The following is a 14384-nucleotide window of genomic DNA, read 5'->3' as shown; positions in this document are numbered from 1 at the left end:
ACCTTCCTTCTCACCTTATGCTTCTATGAAGATCAAAGCACAAGCAAGTTCCTTTCTCCTGAACTGCTGAGGTTCCTGTCAACACTGAGGTAACTGTCAACAGCAAAAAAGTAATCCGCTGATATGTGTCCTGATTTTCTAGACAAGAGGACAGATACTCCAGTAGACATTTTTTGTCTCAGCATTAATGAAAGGGTTGGAGATTTCCCAGCTATAGAATAACCTTCTCTACCTCCTGGATGAGTTATTTAACACTGCTGAGCCTTTACTCTCCATGTAATTGTCTGTAAGCATATCCTCGACACATTCCCTCGCAAAGATGATATACAAAAGCAGTAATGGCCTTTGCATCTAGGGTGATACTTTGGATGCTTTCTCTGTTACCAAGCAACCACCCAGCAAATCACCTCATGATTTTTTTGCTGAAAATGCAGACAATTTTTCCTCATATGGAGTAGGAGGGATGGGGGAAGGATGGACTTTGGTATGTCATCTTTATCTGCAGCAGATAAGTCAACTCACAACATTTAATGTACAGTGAAAATACAGTAATCTAATGCTGCATAAACAACGGCTTTGTGGTAATCCTTAAAAGCAGCAATTATATGTAAAGGAAAAGATAATTATAATTTTACCATATAGACAGAGTAGAGATTAAACAAGAATGCACTGCATTGGAGGTATCAGACTTGAAAAGCAAATGAAGGGTGGAGTCTTTAAAAAGACTTCTTTAAAGAAACCGATGTTTCTCAGAAATTCCAGTGGAAAAAAAATGAAAGTCAGGTAAAATAAGGTAGATGGAAAGGGTGGACAACCTCATCAAGGATAGCATGAAGTGAAGATAAGGACACAGTAATTAGAGTGTCCTGAGGCATCAGTTATATGTCCACTGTACAACACAGCTGTAGTGAATTTAAGACCCCAGGTAGCAGAGCATCAGCCACTTACACATCAAAGTCAGATGCTTTAGAATGAGCTACTGGTAGAAGTGTTGTGAGCTAATCTGGAACAGACAGGGAAAAGTCACTGTATCTTCTGCAAATGAGGAATGGCCGAGCAGTAGCAACAGCTAAAGCTACCTCAGTAACTTTTGCAAAGAGCATACAGATCTTTAGGCTGCGAAATAAGGATGTACATTCCTTCCACTTGCCTGAAGGACAGTCATTTTCCATAAGCTGATAAGACAATTACCATTTACAATGATGCACAGACTGGCAGCATCATTCAAAACCAGAAAATTGTATGATACAGACTTTGCATCTTTATGGCCACTTCTGTAATGAAAGATAAGGCTTTACTTCCAGATTGTACAACAGAAGAATAGACATACAGGTCTGTTTTGAAAAACATCATAATACTATTTGAGGATATAAAAGCAGGGGGATGAAGGGATTTAAATATGGTATACAGATATGCAGAAGAGAAGAATCTCAGAAAAACACGAAGAGAAGAGCAGGTTTCAGAAACACACTCAGAAACATCAGATTTTTGGGCGACAGAGAGAGAAGGGAGACAGAAAAGGAAGAACATAAATTAATAAAACCATACTGACTATGTGATTAAGGACAATTTTCCTAAAGCTTCAAAAAATGGCAAAAAATAAATCTTCGAAGGAAAAAAGGACATGAAAGTAGTGATACATTCACTGAAAAATAGCAAAAATTGAAGCTGAAGAGTGATGGATGCTGAGCTTATGAATAATTATGAATATATTATAAATGAATATTTAGCTAGCCTAACTGCAAGTATCAGAAAAAGTAAATATGAGGATAAGCACCTGACTCTCTTGAGGACAGGAAATGTCAGAATGTTGATGTTCTCAATTACAATCCACACACACTCAAAAATACATGTTCTACTCTGGGGCAAGGACATAAGTCTTGGCCATGAAAGCACAATACAATGTTGACAACCTGGAGTAAGCTGCAGAAAAATGAGTCCCTCAGCTGGAGGTTTAACAGGAGGATTAGAGAAGCCATGATGCTGACAGTCAAGGCTTAATCCACTCCAATGAAGGGATAGATGAGCCACAGTTTTCTTTTGCTAATGGGGTCTTTGTTAGCACTGTTCTTTGCTGCAGGGTCCAACTCCTAATTCTAGTCCCTGACCTATCACAACATTGCACTGTGCACGCATGAAACCTGAAATGGAGATCTTCTGATGCAAACAAGACATCACTGGTGTTTCTTCACAGCCCACAAAAAACACTCTTACCTGCATTAGCATGTAATAGATCCCAGCCACACCGTGGGCTGCTCCAACATATTGCTTCCCATGCCACTGATATAACAGAGGACAACGTTCTGTTTTACGTTCCTCCTTCGAAAAGTTTTTCCCTGACTCAATAATGGCATCTATTACCTAAGAAAGATAAAACACATCCCCTTCCATCTCATTTGCTTTGATGCAGAGAGTTTTGTCATGACTAGAATCACACTGAAAATAAGCCACAATAAACAGCATGACTATGATATTCCTTTGGACTTTGATATTGAGGTAAAAAGGAAAATTCTGTCTCAATGATGGAATCACTTAGATTTGTAAGAAAAAGTGAATCTTAAAAACTTATCATCAGTTTTCTCCAGGCCTGCTTTCTCTGGCTCTGGTATCTGCAGAAGATGTGCACATTCCCCACTGAATTCTCTTTCTTCACACTTCTTTCCTAAGGTTTTCCATAACCATTTCTCACCCTCAAGTGCTCCAGTCCCAGTTTCACAGAAGATCTATTTCCATAGCCACCTGCAGACCCACGACATTAGCTTCCATTTCAGTCCCAGGTAGGCAGCAGAGAAAGGGGCAACGCACTGGAAGGTGGTATCAGACTGAGTTTGTAGTTGTAGATTTCTCTCCTCTCCAGCGTCATGCTCCTAATCCCTTGAATTACATGAAGGAATGATTCTAATGCAATTGCACAAATACTGTGTGCAGTGGAACTGCCAGGTCACAGCCTGAACCAATGGTTGAACACCAGGTGAGAAGGCATGGCTAATCTAGGGAGCTCAGATTCAAGTAAAGCATCAGAGTGACCTAAAGGGCTAGAGCCTGGATCCACTCCTCCTCACCCTCATTTGAGGGTTAACAGCTGAAGAGGTAGCATCTCTAGATAGAGACCATGCTTCTCTTGAGCTGTCACTGGTTGTTAGAAGGGGTGAGCCAGTTTTCCTTCTTTATTACCCGTTACTGCACTGTTGTGCCTGTATCCCGCTTGAAGACACTGTCATCACCACCTTTTGTCATACACTGTGTCACTGGAGAGAGAAAAAAAAATCCTACCTCTTTGATAATAGACTGTGGGACTGTGTCTGAAGCAATTTCCGTATTCAGGTACAGCAAGGCATACAGGTAACCAGCTCTGCCATAAAGCAGCTCATCTGGAAATTCAGCATCCATGCTTCTGACTGTCCTTTGCAGCTGCAACAGCCTGCATCAGACAAGAACAGTAGGGCGAGAGAAAGCATAGGCACTATATTTGATTATGCATTGTATAAACTGCCAAACCAGATGCAGTCAGAGTACTTAAGTCCCATAATCTCCTTTCAGTTCTCCTCAGCTGGCTGTCAGCTCTACACACAAGATCAATACGTATGTTCTGTCCCTAACAGACAGGCAACTTGGAGCCAGTGAGTAATATTGAAAAAAAGGGGCTTTCATGCAGAGAGAAACACATATACTGGTAATGGGCTGAAGAGCTACTCCAGTCTAGAGCTAACACTGATTCCAAGAGAGACCAGAAACATCAAACCGGATATGCTATCTGACAACAAATTTCCACTGAAGCAAAAAGATTCACAGATGCCACTTACATCACTTCTGATCTCAGAGATCAATCAAAGGAAATGACACTTAAATTGTACAAGTAGCTGTAAATTAATGGGAAGAATGACTAAAACCTCCTGGAACCTCTGGCAATTTCACCTGAGCAAGGACTCCTCATTTTAGATGTTTCAGAGGGTGAAAAAAACTGCACTCCCCTTCCCTAGATATACATTTTTTCAAATGTTTAAAAACACTGTTTAGAGAGAGTGCTGCTATTATGCAGACGTGTTCTGCTTGTCTATATTAGTGGAAAAACACCTTAGGCTGGCCACTGTAACTCACACATGCTCCACTGAGCATTCCTACTATTACTTTACCAGTCTGCTTTCAGAAGCAGAGAAATTGTTATCCTTCCCATTCTTTCTCTGTCCCTATTTTTTCACTGATTAAAATTAGCAATTAGATGAAACCATGGAAACAGTCACATTTTAAATTTGGGGAGAGGGAAAAATAATCTGGATCAAGAGAAAAACCTACTCCCAGATATCCTCAATAGCTATTATTTGGCAGAAATGTTAGCACTAACATCACTCTGTAGCAAAAACACAGACCTCAATGGCTCGTTCACACTGTCACTGCTTAATATCTGTGGAAAGCTACTCACAAAAAGAGCTTTAAGTTATTACCCCTTTCCTAGAACGACTCTTTGGACTTGCAATTAAATTACTTTCTTTTAAATGTCCACTGTTAGGTTTTATTATTCAAGTCATACTATAACTAGACAGCTCCAAGGTAAAAAGTTTTAAGTGCAATCACATATATACTTTGACATCTATAATGTAACTCTCACTGTTGAGGTCCTGAATATATGTAGGTCACTCCAAAAGTAAGCCTCCTATTGATTTCCATGGTAACTACAACACGTACGAAGATCACAACAACACTGCTTGATAAAGCAAATTCTGAGCTACAAAACATTATTTTTCAACACTCTCACCACTATGCATTTTTGCCAGTGATGATGAACAAGCGCCTGCACGCCACACATGTAAAAATCCTCACCAGCACAAGGCCCACTGTTTCACAACTGTTTTGACGACACTGCTTCTAGGAAAACATTGCCCTCATAGTTCATCTTTCATTGGCCTAAACAAATGGAAGTCAGGAGTTGATGCATTCAGTGGGTGGGTTGGACGGTCCAGTCAAGTCTGGCAATATACTCCATTATCTTAAAATTGGTATGGGGGCTGGTGTTATAACGTTGCAAAACGAAAGTTCTCTTCTTCTCTGGCCTGCCTCTAGAAGGCCAGTCTTTAGATTAGTCAGCATTATGACGCAGCAGTCAAGAGCTGATGGTCCACACAGGTTCCAGGAAATCCAAAACGATCACCCTTTTTCCATCCCAAAAGACAACACACCTTACTTTAACCACTAAAGACAGCATCTTGAACTTTTACTCAATGAGTCATTCAGATGTTGTATCTCCATGAAGTGCCACTTTGATTTCAGCTTGTAATGATGACACCTTCACTTGTCACCGGTAATGATGCAATTCAAGAAACTGACACTTTCATGCTAGTATTGGTTCAGTGGATCATGACAAATTTGCACATGGTTTTCTTTCTGTTCCTGTGTAAGTATTTGTCAAATGGCAACAAAATGTAATGGAATACTGGCAGGAAAGTTCATCTTCTATTGCCATACTACCAACATCTGCCTCTTAATGTTGTGGGCCAATGTAAGAGCTTCTGCTTTCAGAGCAGCCCTAGCATTTGTAAACAAAACCAACAAAGGCGGGAGGAAAAAAGGAAGAAAAGGAGCAAATAATCAGACTAACCTCCTTCTCAGTCACCCTGAAAATCAGTTCTCAAGCACAGGGAAAACTAAAAGATTTACTGCTGATCTCATTTTGTTCTACTCATACTTCATGCCTTACAGCCACACAGCCTTCCTAGCTGCATCTGAATTGACACGCCCAAGCTAACTGTTGGTTCTAAAAGCAAAAATAAACCTTTCATTCACTTCAAAACATTCATCCAGGAACAGTAACTAATATTATTCAGACTAGGATTGTATACTAGAAAAAGATGAATTCTATATTCAAACATAAACCACAGATGATGACACGAAGCCAGTATGCAAATTCTGACTGAGCAAGGCATGCTGCAGAACTTCTAAGGGAGCGTCACATACTGCACGAACACTACATTCTGCCAAAGAAAGGTGTGTAACTACTATTCTAACTATTCTGTAACTAATATATCTGTGCACTACAGATACGCCCAGGACATTCTGTCTTTAGAGAAGTTTAAAAGACTCAGTGACCCACTAAATACAAGTCTAAGCCAGATTTAATCATGCTAAAAGTCTATCCTGTATTCTGCTGAAAACGCATCAGTACAGAAAGTAGCTCCATGTTTTAATCCCCTGCCCTTCATGACTGAACTTGCTAATTTTACTGAACTCTACAAAAGAAAGCCATGGCTTTTCCCATCATCACTTACCTAGAAACACATTCTTTAGATTCATTTTCATTTTTCAGCATGTGATAAACGACTGCACCTACTGCCAGTGGCCCAGCATCACCACAGAGAAAAGTAACTCGTCTGCCATTCAGATTGCGAAGGATTCTCTTCACATAATCAAGAGATCGCTGCAAATGGCTTTGTTTTTTTGTGACACGGTACAGTTGGAGATACAAGAGGGCAATGCCTGGAATAAACACATGAAAAAGAAATTCATTCATTTTCCCTTCTCAGTACATCACATCGTCATCTTTAGTGCCACTGAATCAGTAAATAGAACATGGAGAGACATTTGGTCAATTAAAACATTTCAGCTAAGGGTCCTAGCACATGCAAAAGGAGCACATCAGTCTGTCTTCACTACATTTCTATTTGGATCATGAAAAACATCTAAATTTATTAGACTGAAGCCCAACAGTACATCCACTATTAGCAAAGAATTAAGAAAATTCATGCCTTGGGTACTAAAGCTTGGAGAAGAAATTGCTTAAGACTTATCTTAGGGTAAGCTTACCTAAAATCAAGCACACTCACTTTACAATACTCATCTGTTATAGACAAAAAATTACTTACTTCCCATTTGATTTTTAAAAGGATATTTTAGGCAGTTGTTGAATTTGACTTGCCAAGTTCTTTATAACCCCTGACTGAATTTCACAATGAGATTATGAAACCCTAAGATTTATAGCTTATAAGATTTATAGCTTGTAAAAGCCATAAAGCAAACAAGTCCTAGGAGAATGCTTGGAAAGTTAAATCAAGCTTCACTCCATTACAATGATTATATAGTTTTCATTTAAAACAAAACAAAACAAAACCCAACCTTAAGCCTATATCACTGCAGCTTTTAACTAAGTGAAACAACTCTTAAGTGGATGTTTATTGGCCAACTGGAAGAGTACATATGTAAAAGCAAAAAATGTACCTTCTAACCATGCTGCAACTCAAACTCCTCTTTTTTGAGCAGGGATGAGATTCTTCTGTGCCATAAATAAAGAGGAGAACAAACTAGATGCACCTAGTTCCACAGAGAGGCTTTCTGAGGAGTACAAGAATGGTACCATAAGAGCAGAGGCACATGCTCAGATGTTGTCTGGAATACCTTGAAAAGGCATCTACAGATGGCTCCAAGAAGGCTGCTGCAGGGCTTGGTTAGGCCAACTCAGTGGCACAGGAGATTGTGGTCTATTTACTGTCCCCTTCAAAGCAACAGCCAGAAAACACTGCCTCTGAGGCTGCTGACCTGACATGGATTTCTGCAATTCTTTCACAGATTGCACCAAGTATGCAGATAATCAGATTTGATCAAGGATGTGACTGGGAACTAGCCATGAGGTCCAGCTCATCCAGCACTTGTGCAAAAATGCTACATTTGTCACGTACAAACAGTATTTGTATTAGTATACAAGCACAACAGACTCTACCATGGGTTTTAATGTTATTTGACAACAATAAGCACCTGGAGATTTTGAAGATGCTTCCAAAGTACAAGCCAATATCCAGTAAGATTTGTCAAGACTTGGTACATAACAAGCAGGGCAGTTATTTTCAGAATTTCCTTTTATCTTCTGATTCTCACACTCTAGCAAAATAGTGCAAGAAGCAAGCTTGGGGAGAAAGTATTTTCATGAAATTTTTCAAAATCCAGACCATTTTAGTATTTTTATTGACTCAATTCCACAGAAACCTTGAAAGAATTTTACAACTTGAAGTAGATGTAATCAGCAATCTTTCTATAGGATAGAAAAAAATATATATTCTCATTAGACTGCATCACTTGTTCAGCTAATGACAGTTGTGTTAGTTTTACCTCATGGCTCACTTCTGACGTGCTCAGTAATGTCTGCTGCCAGTCATGGTTTCAGAATCTCAGAATCACTGGGGTTTTAAGGTACCTCTCATCAAACCTGCTAAAGCAGGTTCACTACAGTAGATTGCACAGGAAAGCATTCAAGGCAGGTGTCTGAACCCTTCTTTGTTTTTGGCTCAAAGCCTGCTTTCTGAGGCCTCCTTGCAATAATACTCTGACTCATCTAGGAAATGAGAGGTGGGTGCTGCCCTGTGGCAGCCAGCATCACTGTGTGAACAATTTTACATTTGAAATCATTTCTTTGGAGCTGTTTGCTCTTGGAAGAGAATGCTCAGGGCTGTTTACTGGCAGAAGATCTGGCTTGTGACCAAATACCTCCAGCTTGCTAAGGCAGACTGGGGGATAATACCATGCTGTGAAGGCAAGATACAAGTGGGTGCCTCCCTGCTCTCTCTTATCTGCTGGCAAGGCCCAGAAGATGGGAACAAAAGGAGTTCCTGCTGAGATCCAAAAGCCAGAAGCTGTCACTCCAAAAGGAGCTGACTCAACCACTTTGGACTTATATTTATAAGTTTGCACTGCCATTGGAAAGTTTCTCCATCATCTCTGTTATCACAGTTATTATATCAGTTGTTAACTGATCAACAACTCCCAATTACCCACCACTACTGAAGATCAACATCTGACCTATAAGCAATGCTGGAAACCATGGTGGTGACTATCTCCCCTTGCCTCCTACAAACTCCTTGCTTTTATTTCCTATCTTTTCTTTCACGCATCTTCCCTTTCCCATCTCCCTAAATGACTAGGATTTGTAATTGTATGGAAAATCGGTAATCACAGCCTGAACCTCTGATTAATCAGCTGAGGCAAGTTGGGTCAGCTGTGGGAGCACAGGTGAGAGTAATTTAGCAGTGCTCCTGGAAGGGGTGGAGCTTGACTCCACCTCCTCTAGACCTCCTTTAAGGAAGGGCTGACCACCACTAAGGCAGCATCTCTTGGAGATCACTACATGGTGGAGACTGCCTCAGTGTTTCCCAATGGACTGAAGGCATCCATATTTTTCCCTATAAATAACCCTATAAATACCATCTTTGTATTATTCCACCTTACAGTAATAAACTGGTCAGGCTAACATTTGACCCATTGTGTCTTATCTTGCTGTCAAGCATACATATGTTAAAAGAACCTCCTCTCCCTCCTATAAATTAGACTGAGACAGCAGGTTTTGAATATCTCCAGACAAGGAACCTCCACGACCTCTCTGAGCAGTTCTAATGCTCTGTTGCCCTCACAGTAAAAAAAAATTTTCCTCATGTTCAGATGGAACTTCTTATATCCCAGTTTGCACCTATTGCTCTTTGACCTGCTGCTAGGCACCACTGGAAAGAGTTTGTCTCCATCCACTTGATTCCCCTCAATAGACATTTATAGGCATTGATAAGATCCCTCCTCAGTCTTCTCCAAGCTGAACAGTCCCAGATCTCTCAGCCTTTCCTCAAAAGGGAAAGGTTCCAGGCCCCGTCTTCCTGGCCCTTTGCTGGTCTCTCTTCAGTAGTTCCCTGTCATGCTTAAACTGAGGAGACCACACCTGGACTCAATACCCCAGATGAGGTCTCACCAAAGCAGAGTAGAACGGGATGATAACCTCTCTCAACCGGCTAGCCATGCTCTTTTTCCTGCACACCATGATACAGCAGGCCTCTTTGGCTACTTGGCATCTCTTCTGCACTCACTTAGCAGCCATTCTTAGACCTTAAAACATATCTATCATTTATGCATGAATTGTCTTAAACACCCCGACTCATTCACCCACACTGCTATCTGTGCTGAAAAAAAACATTTCTTCACTTTCTTCTTGGTATATTTCCACTGTCAAAATTAAGACTAAACATGGGCAAAGCCTGGAGAGTTTTTCCAGGCTTCTTCTCCCTCTCTGACACAAAGATAACAGATCTGCTCTTGGCACATACGAAACATGCTATGCTAAAATCAGAAGAATGTCTACAGCATAAGATAGAGCATGAATACAATATGCCATCGTAATTGCAAAGTGGAGCTTATGAGGCCAAGATGGAAAAGTGTTTTAGCAGGTTGAAGAGCAGTGGCTGTGTCAGGTTTGACAACTGAAAGCTCTGCCTAAAGGATCAGTAGGGCTCATTCACAGTTTGACAGCATTAGTACTGCAAAGTAAAATAACAATGGCATCTACAGATAAACAGCACTTGCACATGTGTATGTGTAATTCACAGTTTTGCAGCCTTACCTCCATTCCACTCCTTCCTCCATACTCATTTCAACATTTTTGTACAGACAGAACAGCAGAACCAAACTACACTGGAGTTTTTAACAAAGTGGACCCTCATCAAGTTTGCAGATGATATCAAGCTGAGCAGTGCACATCCAGAGAGACATAGACAGGCCAGAGAAGTGGGCCCATGTGAACCTAATGAGGTACAACACGGCCGAGTGCAAGATGTTACAGTTGGGCCAGAGCAATCCCAGGTGTTTATACAAACTAGAGAAAGACCTCCTTGAAAATAACCCTGTGGAGAAGGACCTGGAGGCTGTGGTAGATGAAAAGCTGGACATGAGACAGCATTGTGTGCTTGCAGCCCAGAAGGCCAAATATATCCTGGGCTGCATTAAAAGAGAGGTGGCCAGCAGGGAGAGAGGTGAATGTCCCCCTCTACTCAGCTCTTATGAGACCCCATCTAGAGTACTGTGTTCAGGCCTAGGCACACCCAGCACAAGAAAGACTTGGAGCTCTTGGGACAGGTCCAGAGGAGGACCGCTAAGATGATCAGAGGGTGCTGGAGCATCTCTCCTATGAAGAAAGGTTAAAGGAACTGGGCTTGTTTAGCTTGGAGAAGGCTCTGGGGAAACCTCATTGTGGCCTTCTAATATTTGAAGGGAGTCCATAAACAGGAAGGGGAATTATTATTTATGAGGGTGGATAGTGAGAGGTCAAGGAGAAATGGTTTAAACTAAGACAGGGGAGTTTCAGGTTAGATATTAGGAATAGTAATAGTAATAGTAATAGTAATAGTAATAGTAATAGTAATAGTAATAGTCTCGTGCGGGTTGGAAGGGACCTTAGAGATCACTGAGTCCAACTCCCGGGATTCGAGCCTCTGTGCTGCAGAGTGGCACTTCTACCACTTGCACCACAGGAGGGATTCGAACCCCGGGCCCTGGTGTTGCAAGGCGGCTGATGTATTAGGCAAATGTGCGCTTTTCGGGCTGTGACGAGATAGGTCCATCCCCATGCCATCAAGATATATGGTGTATACGTTTCCAGTGGGCGTACACGAAGGGCATAGGGTATATATATGTGTGTTAGCTTCAATAAATCACCATTTTACTGCTCACCATATTGGTGTCACCTCAGTCAAGCTGCAAGCTTCCAGAGAACACAGACAAGATAAAGGTAACAAATGGTGACCCTGAACGTGACTGGGAGCGGAGCAGCTATACATTTAACGGCACAGGTTCTCACTGTGGAGTGGTAATTATTTACTCGTGGAGTGGTGAAAGACTGGGACGGGAGGATTGGCCATAACTCTTCGTCAGGCAGTAGGGAGAGCTCGGAACCCCCTCGGTACGGTTGGGGAAGCGCCAGGTTGGGGCCAGGTGGGATACGTTTGGCCGGAGGCGACATGGAAGCCGTTATTAAGGTGATTCTGCATGCATGTAAAACTCACTGTGGGAAGGATGTTCCTTCTAAGAAGGAGATTGCTGCAGTTCTTTCGCTGCTAGAGAAGGAGGGGATGTTAACATCTCCCTCTGATTTATATGATCCCAATAACTGGGATGCGCTCACAATGGCGCTTTCACAAAGGGTGCTGGCCACCCGAAAAGTTACAGAGTTCAAGGTCTAGGGATTAATCTTGGAGGCGCTTAAGGCGGCAAGGGAAGAGAAGATTGCGGGGGATCGGGCTAGGGAACTGTTGGAGTTGGGGGCGAGGGGAACCGGAGGAGCTCTCATCTCTCCTACAGATCCAAAGGAGAAGATGGCGCCGACCCCCTCGGCTCCAACTGACATAACACCTTCAAGAACAAAGGAGGAAGTTGAGCAAGACTACTCAGCTCCAGAGTACACCCCGCCCCCACCTCCCTATCCAGCAAGGAGATTTGCCAGACATTCAACAGATTATAAGGGCGGCACCTGGGACTTTGAACACTCCAGGAGAGATCATCAAGTACGTGCTAGATCATCAGAAAAATGCACCATTGACTAATGAGGGCTTTGTAACTGCCATGCAGGGGATGGCTGCTGCAGTAATGGCAGCCTCTCGAGTTGGGGAAAATAAGGATAAGGGCCCATGCTTTAAGTGTGGACAGCTTGGTCACCTTAAAGCCCAATGCCCTAAGAGGATTAATCAGAAGGAATCACAGGGACTGGGGGAACCTTGTCAATTGTGTGGTTGGGCTGGACATGATGCACATCAGTGTCAAAAATTCAAGGTTTTGCCACAGGAAAACTGGTATGGGAGGGTGCCAATGGCCCAGGGCTCCTTCCCACTCTTTTAAACTGGGCCAAGGGTGCAGACCTCATAGTGGCGTTGATCATGGACCTCTTGATCGGCCGCCCAAGGAATCCTGAATCGACGGAGCGCAAAAGAAGAGCTTTCTTCTGGATACCGAAGAAACCCAAGAACCCGGAGAACCCAGAGAAACAACACTTGCTGCCAACGAGAACTACCATGCTAATGCTGTTGTGCCTTTTGTGTCTGTGTTGGTCGCCGGTGGGGGGCATTCATTTGATTCAACAACCGGGGAACTTATGGGTTACATGGGCTAATCAGACAGGAAGAACAGACTTTTGTCTTAGCTTGCAGTCAGCCACTTCACCATTCCAAACATGTTTGATCGGGATCCCTGTGTGGGAAGATTCTGGGTTCCAGGGATATTTAAGATCATTTAATTTTAGTGCAGTCCCCCAAGATTCATGCAGTTGGTTTTGTAATCCAGGGAGGATTAAGATCACCGATAGAGGTTTAGGGAACGACACAGTGATCCTCGCTGGTAGGAAAATGGCATGTGTTATTTGTAGGTTGAATGTCACTCTCCCCTGGGAGCCTCAAGAGCTGCAGATACTGGGGTCACAGATGGTACCTAATGATTCTTGGGACACAATTGAGAATCATTGGTGGTCACCCGAATGCTTAACTTTTGCTTGTACTCCGATTCACCGTTTGACCTTATGGGTGTCTCTTCTTGCCCTTGGTCCCTATTGGAATGCAAAGGAAAGTCGGTCAGATCCATTTACCCTTGTCTATCCACGCAACACAGAACAGTTTGCCTGGGATGGGCCATACTGTGGCTTCTATCCAAATAGGTCCATACCGATGACAGATAATACTTATTGTTCTGGGTTTTGGATAAATAAATCCCAAATCATCGATGTGACACGGTCCGATGGCTCCCGTCGGAAAGTTGATTGCGAGCCCGACTATTACACAAAGGGCTGCTGTGTTAGTCCCTGGGAGAAGGGATCGGGACCAAAGTGTTAAGTCTGGAACAACCGCACTGCAAAAGCATTACCGCCAGGTATTTTCTTGATTTGCGGTGATCGTGCTTGGCAAGGGATTCCAGCAAACCCAGTGGGAGGTCCATGTTATTTGGGAAAATTAACCATCCTATCCCCAAGCATCTCTGAGTGGACTCAATTGTCCAGGAACAAAAGCAAATCCCGACAGAAACAGGGTATCCATGAGTTACCACCAGACTGCGGGGATGGGGTGCAGCTGTGGGGACCTACTGCAAGGGTATTCGCATCTTTCTTGGCCCCAGGAGTTGCCGCAGCACAGGCACTAAAGGAGATAGAGAGGTTAGCCTGTTGGACTGTGAAGCAGGCCAATGTTACTTCAGCTTTGCTCTCTGACTTGTCGATGTGGAGAGCATCAGACACGCTGTGCTCCAAAACAGAGCGGCAATTGATTTCTTACTTCTGGCACAAGGTCATGGGTGTAAGGACTTTGAAGGGATGTGTTGTTTTAACTTGAGTGATCATAGTGAGTCGTTGCACAAGAAGTTGGAGTGGTTACAAGAACACACCAAGAAGGTTGGCATCCAGGATGATCCTTTTGGAGATTGGCTGGGAAGTCTGTTTGGAGGTATTGGGCCATGGCTCAAACAGCTACTTAAGGCATTAGTGATAGGGCTTCTTATATTTCTTGCATTAATGATATGTGTGCCATGTATATTTAGATGTCTACAAGGTTGTTTACAACGTATGATAGAAGGAGTGTTCAATGAGAAAATGGAGTTCCAGCGGTTATACGCGAAAC

At 42.6% G+C, this 14384-nt stretch overlaps 2 protein-coding genes across 5 annotated transcripts in view; one reads left to right on the top strand and one right to left on the bottom strand.

The window, feature by feature from the left end:
• The window catches only part of LANCL2 (LanC like 2), a 43562-nt gene that overhangs the window by 16806 nt on the left and 12372 nt on the right, over positions 1-14384 (bottom strand). For 3 of the 4 annotated variants that reach the window (XM_015854893.2, XM_015854894.2, XM_015854895.2), the window contains exons 3-5: positions 6261-6468; positions 3274-3421; positions 2215-2361 (exon numbers count right to left, since the gene is read on the bottom strand). In XM_015854893.2, the coding sequence (XP_015710379.1) occupies positions 2215-2361; positions 3274-3421; positions 6261-6468 (503 nt within the window). The remainder of the gene's footprint in view (positions 1-2214; positions 2362-3273; positions 3422-6260; positions 6469-14384) is intronic. The other variant, XM_015854896.2, reaches the window with a different exon arrangement.
• Positions 12202-13691, top strand: LOC116653011. The gene has a single exon (XM_032443012.1). The coding sequence runs from the start codon at positions 12663-12665 to the stop codon at positions 13605-13607; it is 945 nt and encodes a 314-aa protein (XP_032298903.1). The 5' UTR covers positions 12202-12662; the 3' UTR covers positions 13608-13691.

The sequence above is a fragment of the Coturnix japonica genome, chromosome 2, assembly GCF_001577835.2.
Source record: "Coturnix japonica isolate 7356 chromosome 2, Coturnix japonica 2.1, whole genome shotgun sequence".
Classification (NCBI taxonomy): domain Eukaryota; kingdom Metazoa; phylum Chordata; class Aves; order Galliformes; family Phasianidae; genus Coturnix; species Coturnix japonica.
This window is presented reverse-complemented; position numbering and strand designations above follow the sequence as displayed.

Excerpts from the sequence above, each read along its gene's own strand:
- LOC116653011 (XM_032443012.1), top strand. The coding sequence starts at position 12,663 with ATGGACCTCTTGATCGGCCGCCCAAGGAATCCTGAATCGACGGAGCGC.